This window comes from Perissodus microlepis, chromosome 17 (assembly GCF_051167445.1).
Source record: "Perissodus microlepis isolate ML-2025 ecotype Zambia chromosome 17, ASM5116744v1, whole genome shotgun sequence".
Taxonomy (NCBI): Eukaryota; Metazoa; Chordata; class Actinopteri; order Cichliformes; family Cichlidae; genus Perissodus; species Perissodus microlepis.
Window position 1 is genome coordinate 10,587,756 of NC_140477.1, and position 26,489 is coordinate 10,614,244.

General features: G+C 40.9%; 3 protein-coding genes across 21 annotated transcripts in view; 2 read left to right on the top strand and 1 right to left on the bottom strand.

Annotated features, from left to right (window-relative positions):
* cacna1c (calcium channel, voltage-dependent, L type, alpha 1C subunit) overlaps positions 1–11,101 on the top strand; it is a 235,227-nt gene extending 224,126 nt beyond the window's left edge. For all 17 annotated transcript variants that reach the window (XM_084910578.1, XM_084910568.1, XM_084910562.1 and 14 more), the window contains one exon: positions 46–11,101. In XM_084910578.1, coding sequence (XP_084766704.1) covers positions 46–558 — 513 coding nt within the window. In that variant the 3' untranslated portion in view covers positions 559–11,101. The remainder of the gene's footprint in view (positions 1–45) is intronic.
* A 929-nt stretch (positions 11,102–12,030) lies between these two features.
* On the bottom strand, positions 12,031–15,914 carry LOC146369234 (uncharacterized). 3 transcript variants are annotated; one of them, XM_084910586.1, is made up of 8 exons: positions 15,801–15,914; positions 15,396–15,610; positions 14,444–14,554; positions 14,181–14,276; positions 13,842–13,952; positions 13,609–13,726; positions 13,327–13,527; positions 12,031–13,240 (listed from the first exon to the last, which is right to left on the bottom strand). In XM_084910586.1, the coding sequence occupies exons 1-8, from the start codon at positions 15,817–15,819 to the stop codon at positions 12,219–12,221; spliced, it is 1,893 nt and encodes a 630-aa protein (XP_084766712.1). In that variant the 5' UTR covers positions 15,820–15,914; the 3' UTR covers positions 12,031–12,218. The 3 variants fall into 3 exon arrangements, with proteins under 3 accessions (XP_084766712.1, XP_084766711.1, XP_084766709.1); XM_084910585.1 differs by having other exon boundaries at positions 13,842–13,949; positions 15,771–15,914; XM_084910583.1 differs by having other exon boundaries at positions 15,771–15,914.
* Positions 15,915–16,357: 443 nt separating this feature from the next.
* Positions 16,358–23,501, top strand: tspan33a (tetraspanin 33a). The gene is made up of 8 exons (XM_084910587.1): positions 16,358–16,614; positions 18,409–18,466; positions 18,699–18,826; positions 19,126–19,200; positions 21,885–21,980; positions 22,069–22,197; positions 22,292–22,450; positions 22,534–23,501. Exons 1-8 carry the CDS (start codon positions 16,513–16,515, stop codon positions 22,633–22,635), a joined length of 849 nt encoding a protein of 282 aa, XP_084766713.1. The 5' UTR covers positions 16,358–16,512; the 3' UTR covers positions 22,636–23,501.
* The last annotated feature ends 2,988 nt before the right edge of the window (positions 23,502–26,489 follow it).

A 26,489-nucleotide genomic window follows, 5' to 3' on the forward strand; every position in this document is an offset into this window, starting at 1 on the left:
TTTCTCCTCTCTGTCCATCCCTCTTTTAATCTTTTCCCTGTCAAGGTCCTAATATCAGAGGGCTTGGGTCATTTTGCTCAGGACCCCTCGTTCATTGAGGCGACCAAAGCGGAGCTGGCTGATGCCTGCGACATGACCATCGAGGAGATGGAGCACGCTGCCAACAACATTCTCAACGGCACCTCGCCCACAAACGCCACATCCAGCACCTCCTCCACCTCTCAGCACAGCCCTAACGGCAACGTCCTCCCCTTCCACACAACAGCAGCAGCAGAAGCAGCATCAACGCACAGGGACCGAGTGGTCGGCTTGAGTCCTAGTGAAGGTGGGGGAGAAGCCACAGGAAGCAGAGGCTCCATACACGGTCCCTCCTCTATAGAGGAGCGGCAGGAGCTGCTAGCCAGAGAGAGAAGACAAGAAGAAGAGGAGGAAGAAGAGGAGGAGGCAGGAGGGAGGGAAGAGGGGCACTACAGAGGCTCGCTTGTGATCGGAGGAGCACGACAGAGGAACAGCGGGCTGTTGGAGGACGAGGATATGGAGTGTGTGACAAGCTTATAGGAGTCAAGTTAATGGGTTCGATCGACGAACTGGCCCCTCTGACATCATCAGAGACTGATGTTTGTCAGGTGCTGCTTACAGCACCGCGGCTGGCTCTGTCTGTCCCCACCCTTCACATACACACACACACACATACAAACACACTCTGTCGCTCTGGAGAGTGGCGGCCAGTGATGCAACCTTAAACACCTGGTTATGACTCTGTTAGTCTATGAGTTAGTATATGGATGGATGTTTGCTGTAAAAGCGATATACTCTACGAGCGTGTGCTTACGCGCGTTTGTCAGTGTGATCTAGGATTTTTTTCTATCTGTGCGCGCATGTGCGTGTGTTCTCCACACGTGTCTGAGTGTGTCTCTAAAGTGCCTCACAGTTTTATCATGTCCTCAAAGTGTTAAGCGCAGAAAAGTAGACACAAGCAAAAAAGAAAAAGAAAAAAAGACAAAGGGAAGTATGACTGAATGAAGGTAGACAAGAAACAACACAGCCAGGAAGTCCTTCCTATGGTTCTCCTGCAGACAACATAGTGTGTTTAATGTTTTCATTTCCTACGCCTACTTTGTGTTGTTGTTGTTTGTCTGGCCGCCATGACACCAGGTAGGGGACAGCAGACCAGCTTTTGAAAGGGGTCAGTTTGGATTACAGTCTGACCACACCCACTTGAGGTCAAAGGTCAACTCCTCCTCTTTGGTTCACTGATGATGAAGCGCTGTATTGAGTAAAACAGGGATGAAAAAAAGCCCTGTTTGAAATCTCATTTCTCCTCCTCTTCCAAAGCTAAGGAACCATGGAGCACAGCCCTGCCAGCCTGGAGGTGGGATTGAGGTGACACACCACCTCCAGCCAATGGGGGGGAAGGATTTGAGGGATGGTCCAACAGCCCCAATAAGGCTGCAATAGGGATGGGGGGCCCAGGCAGAGGAAGACACTCTCTGGCCAACAGGAAGCTAGCCAGCTCTTTTTATTTTTATTCCACCGCTGGTCAGGAAAACTCCAGCGAGAGACAAACTTGAATCGTCTGTCAACGTGATCTGGCTCCGCCTCCTCCACCGCTTTTCCTCGTTTGGCCACACTCACTCGCTGCCCCGAACAGGAGCTGGGTGGCTAAGCAGAGACAGCGAGCCCCCCCTTTCTGCCTCATACCTCGCCGTTCCTCACTCCTTCCTCCCTCCCTCCTCTTTGGTTACTTCACCATCCCTCTCCCTCCATCGCTGAGTCTTTTTGCTTTGTCAGCCCTCGGGGAGGCGTGCGTTTGTCGAACGGGGCAACAAAGATGGCGGGGTGCGCGGGAGAACGGGAGTGAGCGATTGAAATGAAAAACAGACTCTGCCGTCAATCAAAGACACTTCCTTCTCCAGGACCCTCCTCTTCCTCTCAGCGTGGAATCCTACTGGATTTGCTGCCACACACGATTTCTACAGACCACGCCCACTATGTATTTAACAGTTCAATATTGTGCAAAACTGGCTAGCCATGACTATTTTTGTTTTATATTCATGATGTTATTGGTTTAATTTATCCTTGATTTGTTTGCACAATCGGGGTGCTGGTCTTATAAATGTATTTTTGCTCGGTTTATTTTAGGAGAATTTTAAGAGGTTTTAAGTAACGAAGCAGGGCGTAGTGTTTGTGTGCGAGTGCATAACTATATTTGTGCGTGCGGATGTGTGTCTGCGTTTTAGTACAGGATGTATGAATGCGTGAGATGGAGTGTGTATCTTTAAAAAAAATTGGGGAGGGGGGTCTTTCTCTCTATCAGTATGCACCTTTTACAGATTGTATCTATTTATTTATTTATTTTTTTCCCAGAAGAGAAAAAATGTGTGTGTGTGTGTGTGTTTGAGTGATTTACTTGTGTATTCTAAAAGCTGATTTTAAGCCTAGACAGTAAATTAAGGTAGCATTACAAGTATGGTCTTGTTTGTTTGTATGTACGTGAGGGTGTGTGTGGGTATGTGCGTGTATGTGTGATAATGGGCCTCCTTAACACAGGGTTACCATGGACAGGCATGCTTCCAAAGCTTTGTGATTTCATTAGCAAGATTTTTACATTTTAGCCAAGCTGCAGACTCAGAAGCTGCTCTGTCTTCAACAACTAGTTTTTGCATAACTTTTCTTTTATTTCCCCACTCAGAGGTACTTAACTGTAAGGTCTCCAGCAAGGTCAGAGTGAATTATAGATCTTTCAGGCATTGCAGTTTTTCCAGACGGTAAGAAGCCTTTTGGCAAGTTGCTGTTTTTCTTAATCATGGCCGTTGTTGCTCTGAATTTTAAAAGTCCCCTTATTCATAGCGGCACAGTGACAACTCGTAAAGGAACTCAGAGTGGGGGTGGTACCCCGCGTATCACACATTACACGACCATTTGAGTTTAAACTCCAAATTAACTTTTAGGGCTGGTGTACAGATGCTGCAAGACTTCTGAATCACACATCTTTATATGAGGCTCGTATCATAAAATGTATTTTTTTATCAGGGATGGTTTCAGAGATAAAACCAACTTCCTGTTTGTGATATTTATGATTTACTGGTAAAGACAGTTTTGCTGAAAAAATTAGCATACAAGCAGGAAATTTTACTGATAATTATAAGACGATGATAATTGTTTGGTTAATGTGATAAATTATTAGATAGAAATCACAAAGCTTACATTTTGGATGGAAATTGTATCCTAAGCTACTTTTTTTCTTTATAAGTAGCCTAAAATTTTTTTGATGGATCGTTCTCTTTTTTAACTCGATCCTTGGGTATAGTTTGAATACACTGAAAGTACGACCACTGCAAGGTATTTCATTCAAGCCTCAGCATTTTACACAGGGCACAGGTCTCACTTCGGTACTGTACCGTCTCCAAAAGCATTCCTGACATCAAAATCACCTCATTGGTACCAACTGCCACATGTATTATTATCATTATTATTATTTCTACAATTTAATAGTATTTAAAAGTGAAATCGATAAATATGCAGAATGTGTGCAGGTAAGAAATAAAAGGGGAACAGATTCATGAAATTCAGTCTTAAAAATTTCAGAATCAGAGAAACTTTATTAATCCAAGAGGGAAATTGAGTCCCAGAGGGACGAAGATGAAGCTTATTATCAGTTTTATTTTCCAAAAACTAAGCATCTTCCACCTACACTGTAAGTCCCTTAAATACAGGTTGCCAATGGCCTAGCAGATGGATTCTCAAATAGGGAGAAATCTAATTGGTGTTAACAGCACTTTCAAAATGCAAAGTACACCAGGAGAATAGCAAAAGTCACCAAACAGTGCATCTTCATGTTTTGGTTATGACATTAATGAGTCATTTTAAGTTTCTCTAGTTAATTCCAAGACAAATTCGAATACACTGCAAAAGCCTTTGCCATTTCAAGTCATCAGCGATATTGAACGACCACCTAGAGACACTCATATGTCTTAACTTACGGCCATTCGTTTCTCTTTAATTTGCCATTAAGGACTTACTGTCGAGCTCTAATTCCTTCATGTTAAGCAGAGCAGCTTTGTGGCAGGGAAGGGAGGTATGCATGGACACACTGCCATACACTGCGTCCTGTGCCAGTACCAGACTTCTGACATTATTATGCAAACTAAATGTGAATGTTGAGTATGTTCTAGTGGCAGTGATGATGTTGTTTTGTGGTTATGACACTGCAAACTCTGAAAAAGTCTGTTTTGTCAAAAGGAATTAACCCTCCTAACTTATCCCCCCCCCAAAAAAAATCATTTGCCTTCATAAAAATACTGTCAACATTTCTTTGAATTATTGTAAAAGCACCTCTTAAAAAATAATAATTTGCTGGCATAAGCTGACAGGACCGTTTGGTGGCTAGTTTTGCTATAAGCTGCAGATCTGGGTAAAGTCAAGAATGTTAATACCTGAAAAGTAGCACCAATCTTTGTTCAGTTCGTCAAGCTGAAGTTTAGTTAGCCCTGAGTTTAAAAGTCAATGGTTCTAGCTGTTCTGCTGCAGTGGAGCCATCAGCTTTTTACTATGACTATTACTATTTTATCAGCTAGTATATCAACAGCCATGAATGTGGAAACCAGTAATGAATGACAGTATTGGATAGGAACATTTCCACAAGGTTGCACAACATATTATAAACAGTCCAGGACCATCTCCAGCTGATAAATAATGAATTAATGTACTTAGACTACATTCACTTTACTTTTGTGTTCCTTATAAATTTTAACATATAGATAAATACACAAAGCAACCCTGCAAATCAGAAGTACCACCCAGGCTTGGTGAGTGTGATATCAGAATTAAGAGAGCTGTGGTGCCCCCGTGTGGAGTGGAGCAGCATTGCCATTTTTATGTCCCACATAGAATAGCACGAGACGTTGTGTTGCAGCGTAATGGTATGAGTGGGTGTAATCCTGCAACCCACAAGATATGCAAAAACAATGCAATAACTATGACTGTATACAAGGATCCTGAAGTAAATATGTTTGTGAAAGTGAAGAAAAAAAACAACAACACAGTATCATGAAGCTGTATTATTTTCTGTTTGTTATGTTTTTAAGTCACCTTGGTGGTTTCCATGCCAGAAAACCTAACATACTTGAAATCAGGTACATTGCAGTGAGGTATAGTGCAGATGTATTTATTTTTCATTCTCGTCGCAGGGTGTAGGTCGAGCATGTTCTTTTTTGTTGTTTTTTTTTTTTTTGACGCAGTGACCTGAAGGTCAGTGTTTTCCTCGTGAATTAACAAGCAGTCAGTGGAGACGCAACAAAAGCGACTGACCATATTTCCCCAGGTTCCTACTTTCTGACTGTATCTTTTTATGTTGCTTATTTCCCCTTTTTGTTTTTGTTTTTTAAGAATTAAGCTTGTTGGGTGTAAACATTGCATGAGGTTCATGTGTTGACATTTGAGCGTTCCGGGTTTTGCAGTTGTTTTGTTTGATTCAGGTTAAATATGACTATTTAGTGTACATAAAATGATTAAAAGCAGTATTTCTTCTTCAGAACTGACTGGACAGCGGTTGAAGAGTCCACGGAAGGTGATTTTGCATATCTTGTGTCTTATGTGCTTTTAGTTTATTTTCCTGGTGCATAACCCTGAGGAGGACAGCGAGATGAAATTTAAGAACAGATAAATGATAAAGTTTAATATTTTTCCTCTTGAATTCAGTAAATAAGGCTTTGTGTTGCCATATTACTTTTAAATTGATTACTGCGACAGACTTTGATTTAAATCCAGGTTAAGGACAGACAGGCAAGAGTTACACAGCATATATTCAAATGTACTCTATAGGATGATATTCTAACATTTTTACTATTCAGTGCCAGTCACAAATAATTTACTAGGCTTTTATCATGCTGCAGGTCATATAAACACTCATCATTATGAGTAAAATTGCATTCTGTATTGGTCAAATGTTTGTGTTTCAGCTCAAATGGAAAATAATCTTATACAAAACCTGCAAACAAATCTACTATAAAGACTGGTGTGTAGCTGTGCTGTAAACAGTCAGTGTGTAATATGGTATTGGTACCAACCTGCAGTGAGGGCCCCTTTGAACAGAGCTGACTGATTATCAGGAAAAGCTCAGGTATAATCATTTGCTTTGATGGGGACCTAATATGCTTTTTCATATTTCTGTCAGCTATATACTGTTACGATATCCTCATATTTAAAGCTTCAAATAGCGTATGTACGAGTATTCCGTGTGAGCCAAAAGCTCAAACTTCTGACTGATCTAAATATTTTTTTTCAGATGTTGGCTCTACATAAATATACATATGCATAAATTATCCCAAAATGGTCATTTCGGGCACATATCTTTGACTATGAGCACAAAAGCTCTGCCCGCCTGTGCTTCGAACCTTAGAAATTTGCCTTAAAGGAAGTTGAAACATCTAAAGTTGCTTGTTTCAACTCATTTCACTTGTATTTATATAGTGCTTAATCACAGCAGCAGCCACATCAAAGAGTTGTATCTTCTAAAATGAAAGGTAAATGACCCCTGAGCAAGCACTTGGCGATAGTAGGAAGGAAAAACTCCCTTTCAACAGGAAGAAACTTCAGATAATAGATGAACAGAGAGGCTGCACTAAAGCGCAGTGTAAAGTAAATAAGATTATTTTAAAACGTAAATCATGCTAAGCTACTCTGGTAACATCTGAGAATAAGAAAAACAATATTAAGCAAGCATAATGGATCCCCTTTAGTCATGGCTCATTTCAGTTTGTGGTAAATGTGCACCAAACGTGCGTCTGTGAAGCTCTTATCATTTATTAGCCACATCTTCCACCTTGAATCCACTACGTGTGAGGGGGTCTTTTTCTATACTTGTGCTCTCTTTTCCCACATAGACAGATGACAGCGGGTTTATCAGGCTGATAAGCTGTAGCCGTCCTGGATCTCCACCTGCAGCCACTTAAACTGTAAACAAAGCCCCTCTGCCACAAAAGGGTGCAGTTCAAATGGAAGTAATTTCCTCAAGTGAAAGCAGAGCTGGAGAGGGGAACGGCTTAGTCCCTGACAGATGGGTGACAATCTATTCAGCGGTCGACGACAATGGGAAGACGTGGGCGTTTGGCCTGAGAATGTTGAACGCAGAGATTATTTCATCATGTTTGGATTTCTGGAGGGTGATCTGACATGGTGGATTATACAATACATTTAAGTAATGTTTTGTGTGCATAGGGATATAAAATATTGGTCCTATATAAATGATGATATCTTTTGTCTCACCACTAGCCAATGATTGTATATTTTTATATACCATATATAGCAAAATATTTATGAACATATGATATTTAATCGCCAGAATGTTAGATTAAGGAACAGGAAGGACACTTCTATATAGGCTTGCTGACTAGAGGTCAGTATGAATTCCCACTTTAATGTATATTTTAAGCAAAAGGAAGCAGCAGGAAATAAGGAAGCACCGAAGAAGAAAACTGAATGTTTAAGCTATGGACGTTTATGGATGTTTCATAGTAAATCGTGGGGCTTTTCAACTTATTGCCTACATTCTGAGCTGTTGAGGAAGATTCGGAAAGGTTGCTTCACAATCAGCTACACCACAGGAAAGCAATCCATCGCCCCTGCTTGTGACTCCAAAATTAAAAGGCTCAAGACCCCAACTTTAAGCAGCAGACAGATCCAAATCCTGACATGCTTTTGCTCGTGTTTGTTTTTGTGTTTTGGCCAGAGGTCTGAAACGTCCTACCAGCAACCTGTACGTGCAGGTCAGAGTCTGGTTATTACTCCTACTGTAGCACTGAGAGACGTGTCTCTCTTCAAGTAGTCCTACATCAGCAAAACATATACACACTGTACATTTTTAAAAGACCTAACCAAAAATGGCACCTACCAAGGACTAGATATCTTTATGGGGGGGAGGGTTTGAGCCGTTTAAATCGTGTAGCCTCTTTTCTTTTTCTTCTTTTACTTCCAAAAAAGATATTGGAGGACTTGATCTACATGTGTGTGTAGAGTCATTTATTCATCTGCGTTGTGTGCAGAGTAGGAAGTCAAGTAGTTTTGTGCCTGATGAACTAATTCGATAAGATCTTTTGTCTGCATTTACAGTAAAAGCTCCAGACTCCAGTGCAGCAATTTGACCGTTTATTTCAAAGAAAGCAAAATGAAATTCAGGTTGGTTTTCCCATATTTATTCACCAACAATGTTATCTGTTGGATTTAGCCTGGAAATACAAACATGGTCACTGCTTCATGAAATCTTGACACTGAGGAGCCACAAAAGGATGATGAGACTGATTTTTATCGTTATGGAGAAAAGCTGCTGTACATTGAGAAATTTTTAATCTGTTCAGTATTTAAAAAAAATGAAAATAAACTAACAAAAAATAGCATTTTACACACTTTTTAGAAGTATTAGAGTTGTGTGTTTATCCTTAACTTTGCCAGTTCGGAGAGTGTGAGGCTGGAGAGCAGAAGTCTTGTAATCTTTCCCCGTGTCGGTCACTCAGATCTCCTCACGTGGATCTACCATTGTTGCAGCAGATGCATATTATATTTTCTTGTAAATCAAAGCGTTTGTTGATCACTGTTTGATGCCGACAAAGATATTTTAAGATGACTATTTTGAATATAAATTGTATTTTATTTTCCAGGTACAATTAGAATAGCCAGCTGTCGTAGGAGTAGAATTAAAATCATCAAGAGAATCACCTCAGATGTTATTTTGACTTCGATGCTAATGAACGCTTTGGGAAAGAGGGCAGAAACGGAAAGCGGGAACATATTGTTACATGCAACTTTGTACTGCATGTCTTCTATTTTAGATATTAAATAATAGGAATATTATAGCTATATTATATGATATTAAATGACTGTTAGGGGCAGGTTGTTGCAGCTTGTGGGATGGATGAAAGAATCTGGTTTTATTTAAAGAAACATCTTTATCAAGTTTCAGGTGCCATGCTGTGAGTTTATTTATTTAAAAAAGAGAGCGAGAGAGACTGATTTTGTGTGAAGATTTACGTTCATCTGTTTGTTGCTCGTGCAAAGACGTGATCTTATGAAGAAACATCACAGGTCGGTAAGGAAATGCAGTGGGGCAGAGGTGCATTTCATTCACTCCTTGATGGACTAAATGCGATTAAGGACACACAGCCTGTTTAAAACTACAAATTTGGGTTACATGATCATAACACATTGTATTTAATCTGTTGGGATCAATGAAATCAATACATCTTCAGCAAAGTAGAAGTGATTGATTTAGCTTTAAGTAAGTGATCACTGCTGAATTTCATAGCCAGCTCTTTGCATATTAAGCAGCACTCGCACATAGCAGCACCCAAACAGCTGATTTTATTCATTTTTTCCCCTCATAGCACCACGTTAAGTCATCAGATATTGGTGGCGACTTTTTTCCAGGGTTGCTAAGCTCTTAGCTGAACCTGATAGATGAAATTTGCTTGCCCAGTGGGTTTAGGAATAATGTACAGACTAGAATTCACTCATCGTATAGCGGCACCTACAACAGCACCTTTTATGTGAATATTTAGTATGACTGTTTTGTCAGGACCTCAAAGACCTTGTGTGTTATCCCGCATTCATTCCAAATCACAGAGAGCCCTGCCTGGCACTCAGTTTTGACACTAAGATTGAGTCTTTCCGTAGCAGCAAACACGACTCTCTTTGGGATATTACTTCAGAGGTGTGGCAGCAGCTTTACAATGCAGACTTGACTGTCAGCGGTTCTGGTTTTGGAACAGCTTTCGCCTCATTAGAACCACGAATGTCTCCGCCTGTATCTGCTTCTCCACTCTTCATTTTACAGACAAGAGCTACTTAACATTGCATCGCAGATGAGAATTATTTCTCCAATCACCCCGTGAATGTAGGATACAGTTATATGCTCTTACTCACGCCTGAGGAGTCACTTTATATTTGTAGATTTTCCTTCTACGTAGCCATTAATGGAAGAGAGATGTTCTGACCAGCACAGACATAAAAGGCCTCAGTTGAGTTAGAAACATAGAGGTCTTGTATCTGTTTGCGCGTGTGCAGATGCAGCTTTAAATAGATGAGTGGGCCCATTTGAGAGCATCACGAGTGTTTTCTTCCATTACTGATGATGCAGGAGCATCTCTTTAAGCAAAGAAGGCACTTCCCTGCTTTTGGCCAGCTTGATTTAGTGGCAAGAGATCCGCAGCTCTACGTACAGCACAGTCTTTATCTTCTTTCTGTTCCTCATTTATATATCAGGGCTATGCTGCTCTGTATGATCTTACGTGTACGTCACTACTCATGCAAAGTGTTAAAGGGCCATTAACAGGACTGAGCTGTTTTTTTTTCTTCTTCTCTGTCAGAGACGTCTGTTGTCAATCCTTGAGTTTATTTTTTTGGAGAGAGGTGATCACACAAAGACCAATTCCTTGTAATATTAGTAGTGACGCTACTGTTAAATGTAGTATTTAATAACAGCACTATTCACGATCAGAAAAATGAACTAGAGTGTGTTATTGTGCTTGGTAGCTTTGGAGGCAGATGGCCATTTTTTTTCTTTTCTTTTTTTTTGTAACTGAATTCTTTAACGTAAGCCACTCCCCCTCGACTGTGCGAGGAATTTCATTTGTTCTGAGGTTGCTAAGTGACATGATCTCACGATTGACACAACCTTTTTATTTTTTCTTCCTCTTGTTCTGCTTTTTTTTCTAAAAGAGAGATCTTGATTTTTTTTTTCTCCTTCATTTCATTTTAGATTTTAGGAAGGGAAAGAATACAAATGAAATAAATCAGAATATTAATTCAATCACTTTTTCTACTCCTATTTTCAATAAAAAGTGAAAGAAAAAAACCAAACAAAAAGTTGATTTGTAAATAAGTAATGTACAGTTTGTATCTGTAACTTGTCAGTCTGTCATTGGTGACAGAGTCTGTCTTGCTTATAACGCACGCTACAAGTAAATAAAAAAGGAAAAAGTATATTTAGACTGTATGGTCCCTTGAAAGCAAGTTTTAAATTAATATCTGATGTATATTCCTGTAACATTGCATTTTTATCTGAGGAATGATGTTATTAAAAAATTGCAAATAAATTGCATTTCCTACAGTGGTGTGTGTTTTTCACAGGTCTCTGTCCTCACATTCCTCAATAGACTAACTCTGACATGACCCAAGTGCCGTGAATGCAATACGGTAAAACTATCAAAGGTCCTGAAAAGCTATTGTATGGACCAGCTATTTTACAAAGACCAAGAGGGTCTCATACAAAACAAAACACTACTGAGTTCCTTCTAAGAACTGTGTGGGCTTTTGCTCTCTAAACAGGTCCAACTTTGGAAGAAAACATGTTCACTCTAAGTTTCCAGATGCCTACGTTTGTAAAGGACTCTGTGGATCAGTCCTGGCTCCTTCCAAAGTTTGAATGCAGAAGGTGTCATTGAGGGAGAGGTGGTGTGCCTGATTTGCAGAAACTTTAATGTGAATGCTGGGAGGACATTTCCTGGCTTCTTCATTGTAACAAATAAATGTTAATCACTTCACCTGGCAGCAGTGAGGTGATCCCGCACAGTAAGACAATGCCAAAGAAACAACTGAAACTTGAAATGACACTCCGGCGCTAACGGATGTGTAGATTGCACCAGTTTTCTCTGACGTTTCGGGTTATGTCCTACAGAGTTTTTGTTCCCCTGCTGAAAAAATACCTTCCACAAGTCAGAATTTAAAGTTGTTGAAACATTGTTCAAGTGAATACATCTAAATTTTGAGAAAACCCCCAAATTTTAAGATAATTACATTTTTGACAAGAATGTCAAAAAAAATTCAGTGGCACAAGAACATTCATAGGATTCAGCTCAAAGGGAAGGCTGCAGGTTTCTTAAACAGGGATGAAGTTAGAATAGTTTTACAGATAGCTGAAAAGTGAAAGTGTTGCATATTTAACCAGCACTCCACCCAGAAAGCTTCATCATCAGATTTTCTACACTACAATGTGAGCGAGTGTAATGGTGTGTGAAACTAAAATGAAATTGACATCGCTGATGGTAAGCATATGCTCAAGTGCACTTTAATGCCTGCCGAATACACTGAAGAAAACAAAGCTTATACTTCCAGCGATTGCATGGTTGATGCTTCCCACACTTATTTCTTCGTACAGAAGGTAGTTCATTCTGGAATTCCAGTTTGAAATAAACTTGTTTGACTGACAATAAAATAAGAACTGCAAACTACATGTGGGGTTTATGAGTGGCAAGGTGTCTTTTCAGATTCCCCTGCTGCGAGAATTCTCTCTCGCAGTTTGGACACTTGAATGGTTTCACCCCATTGTGGCTGAGTGTGTGTCTCTTTAGGCAGTTTAACGTAAGGAAACGCTTGGGGCATTCAGAGCACAGGTATGGGCGCTCCCCTGTATGAGAGCGCATGTGGACATTTAGGTGACTTTTACTGGAGAAACCCTTCCCACACTGGACGCAGGTGTAGGGCGTCTCCCCCGTGTGAGACCGAGTGTGCAGCAGCAGCTCGCCCGAAGACAAGAAGGATTTCCCACAAGTGGTGCAGAGGTAGTTTTTCTCCCCTCTGTGCATCTGCATGTGTCTTGTGATGCCAGCTTTGCTGAACCATTTCCCGCAGATGTTGCACAAGTTGGTGGGACCGTTGTGCAGGCGTTCATGCTGCTTGAGTGAATACCTGCACAGGAATCCCTTGTTGCACTGGTTACAGATGAATATTCGTCCTCTCTTATGAAGCCTCTGGTGCTGATAAAAGCCTGATGGGCTGGTGAATCCTTTCTCGCACTGGCTGCAGCGGTAGGGGAAGCTGTGGAGCTTCATGTGAGCCTTCAATTGATTTGGATGTTCAAAGAACTTTTCACACATCGGACATTTGGTTTCTTTCTCTGTGAAGTTTTTGTTCACAGGTCGCGTGCTCAGAAACCTTCTGTCTTCCTGCTTGGGCTCTTTCCATCTACGCTTTTCCTTATTTTCTACATTGTCATTTTTCTTCTTGCATTCCCAGTTTTTAGCCACACTTTTTGGTTCGGTTTTCCTCCGTTTCTCTGAGTCACCTTTTACTTGATTTTTCACAGCATTCTGACTTTTCTGACGTATCTGCTTCCTGACTTTTTTCCCAGAAAAGTTTGTGTGAATAGAAGCGGTTATCTGGTGGTCACTCTGGATGTGCTCCTGGACTTTTCTCTTTATGCGATGTGTGAATGAGCACTGAGGGCAGATGAATAAACAAGAGAAAGGACCTGAAAACAGTACAAAGCACAGCAAGTCAGAGAGATAAGACTAACTGATTCAAGAGGTATATTGGTCTCCTACTTTTTTTTCTGACCTGGTTTCTTTTTTGGCAGCCAATCATTTGCCGTGACATCAAAGCTTTGACTTGATTCTTCTTCTAAGCCCTCCAGTGATGGTGTTTGTTCTTCACTGTCATGATCTTCCTGACTATAAGCCTCAGTGAACCTCTCTGTGACAGTTTGAGAAGGGAGGGCTAGTGTGGACAAAATGACATCGTCCTCACTGCTTGACCGTGCTGTCAGAGAAGAAAGCCCGATATATTACACACTACTCACTCATTTATAATACTTCATTAAAAGAAAAAAAAGGTTCTCACCTGAACTTAGAGTCCCCGTCTGTCTGTGATGATGCAGCAGGGTCTTCAAACTGAAGGGTTCAGACAGATGGAGTCCAATTTCTTCTGATACAGGTGTTTCATTGAGCCAAGCTGCTGTCTGAGATGGAAAGAAAAGACCACAGAAATGCAGGTTGTAAGAGAACAAAAAATCTTAGAGGTTACAAATTTTGATCTCGTGCTGCAAAGTTACTTTTGTAGTACTGCTGGAGTACCTGCTGCAGGTCTGGTACTGGCAGCAGCTCTTCAAGTCTGGACAGGAAAACGGACACAAGCTGCTGGATCCTTTGGTTATAGATGGAGCCGTAGTTGGCAGGAAAAACCTCCTAAAGAAATCATATCTGAACTATAGGTTCATCTACTTGATGAGAAGCATAGATTATAGATTATACATTTAATACAACATGTAAATTATGGTACCATGTGCAGAAAACGAGAAAAACAGATTGTGGCTACCTTGTGACTGATAAGTTAGAACCATATGAGCCACTGATTGTAGCTAAATCAGAGGCTTCAAAACGTATGACTTGTGAATTTTTCAGAAACCAACTTACCTGAAAAAAGAACTCCTTCTCAAAAGGAACATTCAAAATGTTCTGAACCAGGCTAGCAAAGTTGCTGTATGATGTCTTCAATATATCAGAACTGGCCTGTCAAAAAGAAGACACACAATACAGGAAAATGTTTTTTTTCTGTATTTTTAATCTATCTTTTCCTAAAGCTCATTGTTTGCCTAATTTTTTGTTTGCTTGCTTGTTTGTTTGTCTTTTTAAATTTGGTGATGAAACAGCTCTGAATTGTCTTTAAAAACACCCACCATCTCCTGATTAGAGCTCAGCTCAACACTGCTGGTGTGGATTTTATCTAGTTGACTCTGGATCATCTGCAGGTTGGATACACCATCACCTCGACACAGCTCAAGAACCAGCTGCAAAAAAAAAAAGATCACGACACACTGTGGAAAAAAATGACTGCCACTATGAGCAGAAGCACAATATTTAGGCGTGTAATAACAAGCAACACAAAACACTTCAACTTCGAAAGCAACAAAAATGTAATGAATGAAATGATGAATTACGGAACTCATGCCTTACATTAAGTGCTGTGAAAAAGTATTTGCCACCCTCCTGAGATCAGATTTTTGTCTGGTTCTCACACTTACATCAAACAAGTTGCAATATTAGACAAAAATAAGCTGAATAAATAACCTAAATAAAAAAAACTTTCAGGGCATGACCTGATAGCTGGACATTCTCCTTCAGGATTTTCTAGAATAGAGCAGAATTCATGGTTCCACCAATTATAGCAAGTCATCCTGTCCTGAAACAACAAAGTAGCTTCAGACTGTTACACTACCACTTCCATGTTTTACTGTTGGTATGATGTTTTTTTTTCAAGAAATGCTGTGTTACTTTTATCCCAGATGTAACAAGACTGTTTTGCAACCACCTGGATGAGTTGTCGATGTACTCTTGGAGCACTTTTGGTAGGTTGGCCACACCTGGGAACGTTCACTAATGTTCCAAGTAGTTCAATTAACTACCAAAGCCTTTTAAATGTGGTTAAAATGTAAATTGTGGTTAACAACAATATTCAAAACCTACCATATATATTATTACTTAAACATGCACTAGCACATTAAGGTGAAGGCAGGAAAAAGACCCTCTGAGGGGCCACATAGATAAGTACTACATTAGTATAGGTTATTAATTCCTCATCTCAGCTTCACTGACATTAAAATGTATTTACAGTTGGGACTAATCCCTTACCCTTGCTCTCAGGCCCAGGATGAGCTGAGCCTTCTGGGTGGGACTGAGCAGCTCTGGGACCATCTCTGTTGCCAAACCTATGAAGTCCGCCAGCTTGTCATACTGCATCACTTTGAGCTGCTGCGCTACCTGCCACACGAAGGCAGACATGAGTCTCACTGGAGGGACAAGGAGACGCAGAGAGGCTGGAGGAAGAACACGGTCTGCCGAAGACACTGGAAACAAAGGTTTTGGAGTGAAAGAACCACATAATTTAACTAGAAACTGCAATTAACAGGTTACAGCTATACGAATAGAGAGAATTAGCAACGTTAGCTTAACAGCCTAATTGTTTTAAGAAGTCTTCTCTGAGCTAAAGAAAAGAAATAAACCTACTAGCAAACAAACGCGCAACATCGCACAAACCTTCGTTTTTCCACGCCATTTTCGTATTTTATATATTTCTATAAAATTGACTGATTATTACTTCTGCAGACATCCTAATAAACACGGAAATAACCTCTAGGTAAAGCGGATGTTATGACGATATCGTGCCTTCAAAATAAAAGCAGACAGCGAGAGGACAGTTTTAGCTCAAATGTGGTTCACGTTTACTTTTTTCTAATAGACTAGAAAAGAAAAAAAATCATATTATTTTCCATATTCTATTTTTTGCCCTTTTTTGTCTCTAGTGTTGCATTCATACATGTTTACCTACAATTGGGGTTTTATTTTTGTACTTATTGATAATTTAACCGTTGTTTCCAATTAATAAAATCCCAACTCAGTCTTTTACATCAGTGCTCGGACCCTGTTAATATCAGGGGACATTTAGTGCCCCATGTTGTATGATCTGTTGTGAAAAACAAAACAAAACAAAACAAAAACACACACACAAAAAAAAAAAACCACAGTGGAGGAAAAAATGGGAACACCCAGTTTTTACACACCCAGCTACTATCAACCAGGGTCGGCGGGCAGCTGGGAACTCGTTACCTTACTGTTATGTGTCAGCATGTCAGCAAACCAGTCGTCGTCATCATGCTGAGAGGTGTTCGGTTTAACCTTAGGAAACACCTTTTCCCAGCTTTTGGCTCTTTTTGCGCGCAAACTTGAATAAAGACGCTCACCTGTCGCCATGGCACGAACAAGCAGAGGCGCATCTAGATCTGACGAGGAGTTTACGTTTGTCAGCCCAGCTGTGAAGTACCTGCTGTTCATATTTAATTTTATATTTTGGGTAAGTAATCGCGCGCTATTATGAAAGCATTGACTGACTGATCTCAGCGTGTGGTGACCTTCATTTTAGGAACTCTGTGTGCTGGTTAATCATTTGTCTTTGGAACTTCCAGGGGACATTTGACTAACAAATAGTTCAAAGACGTTTATGCTGTGATTTCAGTTATGCCAACCATGTAAGGCATCACTTCCTTGTCAGCGGCCAGCAGCACACTTTGCTGCTTTGTTTCACTTAGTTGTTCTTTAACTTTGGTGTTCAGAGTGAAACTGAGGGAAAGAGTAGAAGGGAGAAGGAAGTATGGGTCTCACTCACAAAGGCATACACACAAACAAATACACCAGGTGTTCTCAGCTCAGTGTTTAAACATTGACTAAGTTTTATTCTCACTTTGGAAATCAGGATTGGATTTGGTCACCTCAGTCAGTGCTGTGGTTTGTTTCAGCCACCAGAAAAGGTGAACACAAAGGAGTTTTCCCAGTTTCACTGATTTCCTTTTTTGTTACATACTCAATGCCAAGCAAACTTTCAGGGTCAATGTGCTCATGGGGCCACACATTTGTTTAATGTCCCCACCTCACATCTGTTTCCTGACAGAGGTTGTCCCCTGCGCCAGGTTGTGCAGGTGGTGATACGTCTCTATTTCCACAAATGACTGAACTGAATAACATCATTCAAATTAAAATTCCGCAAATTATGTAAAACTGCGAAGCTCAGAAGGTGGGTTGTAAACAAAAGAAAGTTCCCATCAGTGGGTTGCGGTGTCAGGTGACCGTGGGCCAGAACTTAAGGAGATTTCTTACAGCATTTTTAGAGTTGATCTCTTGTTGCAGATTTAACCAGCTGAGGTTTAGATGCATGTGAGGAGACTAACCCTTTTTCAGGAAAATTAGAATGCTTAAACCAAGATCTGACATGAAGTTTTAGTGTTTTTCTTATGTCCTTGCTCAGTGTTTGTAGAAGTGTTTCCTTTGCACATTCTATTATATTTGTAATTGTTTCATTTTTTGCATGTTTTTTTTTTTTTTTTGTGCATAAGTGTGTCAGCAGTATTGAGGCAGTGCTCGTGTACAAACAGGATAAGTCTGTGTAAAAACTTGTATGGAATGTGTTGTCATTTCTGCTCCCTCCAGCTACAGTGAGTCTCATAGTGCGCGCCGCTTCTTTTCATGGGAATTACTGACTCGTATGCAGACATGAATTACCTTCCTAATATCACCCCTGTTTTTTTTTTTTTCCTTTTTTTCCCTTTGACTGTGAAACTAAACCCTTCCAAAAAGACAAACCTGACCTCTCTCTCCCACCACATTAAGGCGCAGTGTCTGCAGTAACTCGATCTATGTCATTCAGGCTGGGAAGAGTATTTACTATTATTCTATTGAGACTGAGAAAGCAGTGCAGAGAGAAAGAGCCTTTATTTTTTTAATGAAGTCTGCAGGTTGCTGTAGGTTAATATAGTCAGATTAAAGCAGAGAAACTGGAAGAATCTCCTAGTTTTAACAACCAATTGTTGGTGATGAAGTCTTGCAGTTTAACACTGATTCAGAGTGAATGTTTCTGGAAAATCATCAGTGCAGCCTTATCTGTGACTCATGTATAGCCACTGCGCATTTTTCTTATTATTGTAATTGAGTGTTCTGGAAAGATGATGATGCACCCTGTACAAGCAGAGACATAAAATAAATATTTCTTCATATTCCCCTCGAGTGCATATTACACTTCACTTCTAATTTTTTTTAATTGCCCCAAGGATAAAGAAATCTTGGGTAATCTTTTTTTCTATGTGTTTGTTCTCAGATAATTTCTCTGGTGTTGGTGTTAGTCGGAGTGTATGCCCGCATAGTGAAACACGCAGGTAAAACAATTCTCTATTTATGAAGCATACAGTCTTTTTTAATAACACAGTGGGAGTCCCATCACATATAGGTAGAGTGCTTTTGTTTCTGTAAGGCTTTGTTAGTCCACTTTTTCACTAAAAACATACTTGAAAATGCAGTTTCTGAATTATATTTCCAGAAATGTTTCCCAACCTGCCCTCTCTGTCTGTGTTATCCTTTGAGTGTCTTCTCTCTCCCGTTCTGCTTTAGAAACAGCGCTCGCATGCCTCGCTGTGGACCCCGCTGTAATGCTGTTGATCGTGGGGGTCCTCATGTTCATCATCACCTTCTGCGGTTGTGTGGGGTCCCTCCGAGAAAACCTCTGCCTCTTGCAAACCGTGAGGAAGAAGAATTTAATGGATTTTAAAGTTTTTATTATATCTTTAAGGGTCCAGATGCACAATGTTTTAAGATCACTGGTTATATTTGTGCTATCTATGCCAAGCAAACAGGTTACACTAGGAAACCATTAAAATATTTTGCTTCTAGAGTTCACTAGTTGTTCTCTGCTTTCTTGCTTAATCTGCACTTTTTTTTTTTTTACAAGTGAGGTGCTCATAAGAAACAGCTTCATGGAGACACAGGAGGAGGTTTAAATTACAATGTGGTAACAACTGCTCTTTTTCCCTCCTCCCAGTTCTGTATCTGTCTGATCGTGATCTTCATCCTGCAGCTGACTGCTGGTGTCCTGGGCTTCATCTTTTCAGATAAGGTAATCGAACAATATGGACTGTTCTATCAATCAGAATAATGTAAACACAAATATATTTCAATTCTCTGTATTCTCAACTCTTTCAAAACTTAAATAGGTTTCTTTTGTTGCTCATTCTATAATAAATAACTTTGGGTATAATAGTCTTTTGGGGGGCTCTTTATCATTTGATGATTTTTATACAGTTTTGTTTTATGTTTATACAGAATATCAGCACTAGTCATATGAGAGGTTATACAGTAGCTTCACATTAATATAAAACCTTGAAAAGCACGCTCCAAACTGGTGCTTAAGACTACTTCTTTTGCCTATTAATGATGTTGCACATGATATTAATTTTCTTTTAATTAAAAAAAACCAAACAAACAACAACAACAAATAAAGGTCATTTTAGCTCATTGCTAGTTGGTTGCTGTGCAACATGATTATATAATATATTGTATCGTGTATAACTAAGCTTTTGTGGATATAAATTTGACGTGATTGTCGTGAAATAAAAATATATTGCTTTAAAAACAGGCCATTATTTCCCATTGCTAGGAAGATGCTTAGTTACCTAAATGAAGTTTTTGGATAGAAAGGAGATGTTATTGTTGTAAGATTTAAATGTTTTTTTCAATTTTATCTCACAACTTAGACATTCACATTACTCACACTCTCATAACACATACATATAGGATCTTGGGGGTGGGCACGCAACACGGACTCCAAATTGCCATCAGGGTGTACAACCTCACCCCTGGCGTCGTTGCCCACCTCTCAATTTTAAATACACGTAGACATTGAGGGCTATCAGGAGGGGCTATGCGCTTACCTGCTGCTCTCTGACAGGTAGCTCCATGTCCTCCTGGGTTTTAAATGGACCTTAGAACACACATGCATCAACACTACATATGAGCGGGCGGAGGGAGGTTTGGAGTCTTCTCACACCCCCGTTCTCTGCAGCCTGCTGGAGCGGGGGGGCTAGGAGGAGGAGTTGGCCGTCCGACTGGGGTCTGGAATGTGGGGCCTCCCTTCTGCTGCGGAGTCGGGGCGGTCTGCATCTCCCCACCGCAGGGAAAAGGGTAACACCACCTGGGTCTGGGTGCAGTTTCCCCCTTCAGGGGCAAAGGGTACCTAGACCCGGGGCTTAGAGTACGCTTGGGGAGTGTGATTGTGTGCACAGTGTCTCTTTGTGTCTGTCTCCACGTTGGGTGAGTGTTGAGTAATTGCATATGAGAGCATGAGGGTGGGAATGGATGTTTGTATCTGTGTGTGCCTGTATGTCTGTGTCTATATGTCAGGTTGGGTATCAGACGCCACCTCTCTGGGGACATCTCAGGCCCTCTAAGGTATGGAGGCCTATCTCCCCCCACCACTTCCCCTGCCAGTGGCAGACGCCCTCAGACATCGGTGCGTTGGTGGGTCTTTGTGTCCAGGGATGGGCGTCCAGGTACACACCGGCTCACTCCTTGGTGGCTGCTTATCGGGGCCTGGAGCCTGGGGCTCGCTCGGTCCACTTCGGGGGTGGGGTGCCCTCGGCCTCTCGGCCTGGGGCTCGGTCACTCTGGCGCAGCTGGCTGCCGGCGGAGCTCACGGGCACGTCACTGCAACCCCCCCTGGCTTATGCTCCGCGGCTGCTGAGTGACCCCTCATCTGGGACTCTCCTCAGCTCTTTCTGGGATAGTGGCGCGGCTGCCCCTCTGTTGGTCTTCCTTGGTCTCTTGTGTTCTGGGGGCCTCTGGATGTCTGGAGTTTTGATCTCCTCCATACCTGCTTCATGCCCTGGAGGATGGGAATGTGGCTCCCCACACCCTCTAACAGATCATTACATGTAGGAACCTTTTAAAAACAAACGCGTTCATGCTCACAGGTGTACACACGGGTGCTCACACACACAAACTACACTCTTTTTGGCTCCTACCTTAAAGCACACTGTGCGCTGTCGATCTTACGTGCTGCACAATAATGTTTAACACTTAGTATTTACTGTTATATTCCCATAGATCATCATGATGTTGTTTATCCCTTGTTAAATGCTTGTTTTCTTTTTTCTTTCTCAACAGGTGATCCAGGTGATTGATATATGTATTTTTGTCTGCTTATTTTGTTAGTTTTTGTTTTTTGCCCTTTATCCCCGTCCCTCTTCTCTGCTGTTTTTTTTTTTTTCCCTCTTTCTTTCTCCCTTTTCTTTTCCTCATTCAAGTCTGTCCCGTATCTAGCAAGTGAAAATAAAAAATAAAATAAACAATAAAAGGTGAATCAAATAGACCATTACGGCAAGGCTGGGATGGTCCATTTGGTAAAGTAAATCCGTTGGGCATCTTTCTTCGCCTTTAGACAATAATTCTGATGGCAAAAGAGCCAAACGGGACAGGCAAAAAAAAAAAAAAAAAAGATTTAAATATATGATTATTTTAAAAGGTTTAGGTTGCTAGGCAACATGATGACGTTACAAAATCTGATGGAGATGAAACTCTTCAAGGCCCTAACATGTACATGTGTGCCACGTTTGGTTGCTCCAAACTCCTGATCTTGTCAGAGTTGGCAGCCAACGAAGCAAACAAACACACACAGGGAGAGAGGTTGTGTATTATAAGATGAGAGCGCCCTCTGCTGCACTTTGTCCATATTATTCTAGATTTATTTCATTGTTTTATTTACTTTTTTTTATCCATAAAATACTTTTTCATTTTTCTTTCAAGGCAAGAGGTAAAGTGACCGAGGTGATCAACAATGCCATTGTCCACTACAGAGATGATATTGATCTGCAAAACCTTATTGATTTTGGTCAGGAAGAGGTAAGGATTTAGCCTGAAGGCGGAATTGTTGGGGTGATGGCAGCCTTTAGGTGGCTACTCCATCTTCTGATCTCTTCTGTCTCATCAGTTTGACTGCTGTGGTGCTTTGAGGTACTTGGACTGGTCACAGAACATGTATTTCAACTGCAGCAAGGACAACCCCAGCCGAGAACGCTGCTCTGTCCCCTTTTCCTGCTGTATCTTAAGAAATGACACGGTGAACTTGCTTTTAAGAATATGCTGATACTGATTTTTGTGGTTCATTTTTGTTGTTTTTCATGTGTTTTAACTGTGTGCTCGTTTGCGGGCAGGTAATCAACACCATGTGCGGTCACAACATTCAGGAATTGGATTACATCGAGGCTGGAAACCGCATTCACACCAATGGCTGCATAGACAAAATAGTTGATTGGATCCACAGCAACCTGTTCTTACTAGGAGGCATTGCGCTGGGACTGGCTATACCACAGGTAGAGGATACATACCAACACTCACACAGCTTCTAATAGAAGAGACACATGTTGAACCTTCTGTCATGTTTTCTGGTTTGCAGCTGGCTGGAATGCTTTTGTCTCAGATTCTGATGAACCAGATCAAAGACCAGATCGAGCTGCAGAACTACAACCAGAAACACAGCTCTGACCCGTGGAGCTGATCCAGGAGACACCAAAGTCTGATGAGGAGAACAGGAAGCATGTAGACACCAGCATAATTGGGGTTGATTGGTAGAACTAAACCAATAGAGTCCTTTGAGCCTGTTATGATTCTTGGACAAAGGACACACGGACAGACCAAATACTGACTTTTGAAAGAGTTACTTTAAAAGCAAACTTTATACCCAAGCAAGGGCAGAAGGTATATTTGATGCTCAGGATGTTACGTTTTAGTGAGGAGATGCAGTCGAAAATATCTACAAGAATTAAATCTTTTTTATTTTGTTATTTTATTACAAAAGTTAAAAAAAAAAAACTTTTTTAAAAAGCAAAAAGCATAATTTTACCATCAGTGAGGTGACTCTGATTTTTTCAATGTGCTGAAAATTACTGTAAATCACATATTGTTTAATGTCATCCTTTAGAACTGTGTCTGTCACTCAAGTTCAGCATACTTAAAATATGTCTTGAGACAAGGTCTAGACAATGCATACAGACCATTTTGTGAATAGTTTCTTCCTCTTTCGCAAGCTTGTATTACCTCAATGCTCCAGAACCTCCCCCACCCCCAACCCTTGCGCTTCCCCGAACATGTTACAAAGTTAAAGCAATAACATACAGTATGATAAACAGGTTTCGTTCGACAAAAACCGCAAGCAAATGTTTACACTGCTGCTCTGACCTTTCATAATCATGCTGCCATGTTGGCCTGCTCAATTGTTCTGCCAAGACCTCACACTGCACATGATGTCATCGCCTCCTTTCATTTTGGCCAGCTGACTGCCTGCATGGCTGTGGAGACGCGGGATTTTCTTGTAGGGTGTATATTGAAATACGTTGCCATTGCAAATAAATGTTTGCCAAACCACACAGTTCATATTGTTGTGTTTGGACTGAACTAGTTGAAATTCTGAATCCTTCTTGCTCTCACTTTATTTTAAAACTAAAATATAGAAGAATTCTTTTAAAAAGAGGAAAACAAATGTCTGGAGTGCTGTTGAATCACCCTCTTGAAGTAGTTATTTGTACAAGCCAGTTTGTACTTTGTGACCCGTCACTGTGCAGACTGACCTCCCCTGACTGAGGGGGGAAAATATTTATTGACTCTGAAAGCAAAGCAAAGTCTGGTTCTATTGAAATGTTTCTGTCAGGATTAGCTTCAGCCTAGTCATGAATGTTTACTGCTTCATGAAGCTGTAAATTTACAGTACTGTGCAAAAATCTTGAGCTACCCTTTTTTTTCTTTTTGGTATATTGCTAGGAAAATGGGAAAGGTGTAGCAGTGACTTATCGACACACATGGAAATACAGTATATAAGGCAATTTTAATGAGCTTGCGAGTCAGTATTTGGTATCACTGACTTCATTCTTCAACACAACCTCTATTAAACAAGCTTTCCTATAATTTCTCGAAGTATTCTTCAGGAATAATTCTCCAGGCTTCTTGAAGGGCATTCAAAGCTCTTCTTTGAACATTGCCTTTTTTCCATTTTTTTGCTTCAATAATTTTGAGTGTGTGGTGGTGGCAGCACGGTGGTTAGCACTGTTGCTGCACAGCAAGAAGGTCCTGAATTCAATTCCACCATCAGGCTGGGGTCTTTCTGTGTGGAGTTTGCATGTTCTCCCCGTGTTTGCGTGGGTTCCCTCCGGGTACTCCGGCTTCCTCCCACCGTCCAAAGACATGCAGCTTGTGGGGATAGGTTAATTGGATAATCCAAATTGCCACTAGGTGTGAATGTGCGAGTGAATGTGAGCGCGAATGGTTGTCTGTCCCTGTGTGTTGGCCCTGCGACAGACTAGCGACCTGTCCAGGGTGTACCCCGCCTCTCACCCTATGACAGCTGGAATAGGCTCCAGCGCCCCCTGCGACCCTGAAAAAGGATAAGCGGAAGCGAATGGATGGATGGAATTTTGAGGTGCAGATTCTGGGGAGTCTAGTCCATGAGTCAAAGTGTTCTAGTTGATATTGCATGCACAACTGAAATCTGAGGTTACATTTCCAGGTACATAATTCCATCAATGTTGACACAATCTCCAACACCACTGGCTGAAATGCAGTCCAAACCATGACAGAGCCTCCACTGTGTTTTACAGATCCCAGTAGACTACTGTACCTCTCTCCTGACCTCCATACATATTGATAATGATTTGAACCAAAAATTTCAAATTTTGATTTAACCCTCCCAAGGACCTGTTTCCTCTGATTTTTCAGTCTGATGTTTAATTTGGCAGACCTCAGCCTTTCTTTTCTTCTTTTTTTTCTATTTCCTCTGTTCCTTAAGGACATGGCTTTCAGGTACTGTTCATCTGTTCTAGATAGTTTTTAGCCCACCTGTTCAGTTTTCTCAAAATGTTTCAGTTTTCAGCTAATTGCTCTTTGGGAATCATCTTGTTGGGGCAGAAATACTATTTTATCCCTGTAAACTGTGTTATTGTTGCCATTTTTATAGATATAGATTCTGACAGGCTACTATGAATAAAGTGTCTAAAGATCCTATTTGAATTTTGGTCTTTACCAAGTTGTCTGTTAAATGTAAGCACATCTTGAGTTAGGGGAGCTTAGGGGGTTAAATCAGTGGTAAGTGGTTTAACAAACAACAACAAGTCCTCTGAAAATGGTAAGGTACAAGGAGCAAACTCCTTGGAAGCAAAGAAAATGAAAATGGGGAGTGGCTCGAGACTTTTACACAGTACTGTACATATTCATTAAAAAGAAATGACACAAATCCTGTTTCCTAACTGGAAGAGTTAACTGGCACAATTTTTACTTCTTACCCAGGGAGCTCTGTGTGGCCAGAAGTCTAATGTAACTGTGAAGAAGCAAACACCAACATGACCTCTTATCTCCACCCCATTTCTCTCCCTGGCAAATGAAAACCTCCGAGGAGATCTCAACTTGAAACCTGATGCCTGTGATGTTTAGGAGCGCACACAGTCCTGTGTTTGTAGCAGCCTTTTTTTTTCTCCCAATCTAAACATGACATGTCTTTGTGAGTTTAACTCCCCTCTTAGATTCTCACTTCATTAGCACTTTTCAGAGACCTGAAATTATGTAATTATGCAGAATAAACTGATGACAAAGTGACAGTTCAAACCGCAGTATATTGCTCCGTAGGTGTCTCTTATTCTAGTTAGTGAGTCAGTGTGTACATGAGAGTTGGAGTGAGTGTGTGTTGGCCTGGGCTCCAGTGCTCTGTGTGTGGTCCCCACTCCTCTGACTCACTGAGGCAGCCGTGTTACTGTAGGTTTTAAAGAGGCCCAGACGCGCATTACACACACACACACACACACACACACATTCAGGACAGAGCAGAGCTAACCCAGATTCACTGAGAACACAAAGCATCAGCAGTAGGGCTGCCACGATTAGTCGACTAGTCACGATTACGTCGACTATGAAAATCGTCGACAACTGATTTAATAGTCGAGGCGTCGTTTGAAGCTTTGTAAGATCACAAAAGAGGCAGGAATAAGTTGTTGGATTTAAGAGTGTAATAACGGACTGAAACAGAGGATGGCAGCACTGCATGTACAAGGATGCCAGCTGCCGTTAAACCCCGAAGAAGAAGAAGTAGCTCTGTCCCAGAATTCATAAGCCCAGCTCAGTTTCCAACAATGGCGGTAGCTAGTTAGTTTTAATATTACTCTTATTATTCTTTCTGGGTCACAAAATAAACGTTTATTCCTGAGTAAATCGGTTTGGCTGAGATTAAAGTTATAGTTTTTCACAGCTGAATAAACGTCAAGCAGACAACTGATTATCAGAAGTGTGAGATGCTCGAGAATATACTCCGGTGTCCTGTTATATTTTAGATAGCAAGGAGTTTATTAAACTTCACTGAAACAATCTGCAAAT

Bases quoted from the DNA above. Each gene is read 5' to 3' on its own strand.
- LOC146369234 (XM_084910583.1), bottom strand. From the start codon at position 15,819: ATGGCGTGGAAAAACGAAGGTTTGTGCGATGTTGCGCGTTTGTTTGCT. The intron at 13,727-13,841 runs GTACTCCAGCAG...TTTCCATCTCAG, and splicing joins CAGTACCAGACCTGCAGCAG to ACAGCAGCTTGGCTCAATGA. The intron at 13,528-13,608 runs GTGAGAACCTTT...CTTCTCTGACAG, and splicing joins GACGGGGACTCTAAGTTCAG to CACGGTCAAGCAGTGAGGAC.
- tspan33a (XM_084910587.1), top strand. From the start codon at position 16,513: ATGGCACGAACAAGCAGAGGCGCATCTAGATCTGACGAGGAGTTTACG. The intron at 19,201-21,884 runs GTAATCGAACAA...TTTTCTTTCAAG, and splicing joins GCTTCATCTTTTCAGATAAG to GCAAGAGGTAAAGTGACCGA. The intron at 22,451-22,533 runs GTAGAGGATACA...TCTGGTTTGCAG, and splicing joins TGGGACTGGCTATACCACAG to CTGGCTGGAATGCTTTTGTC.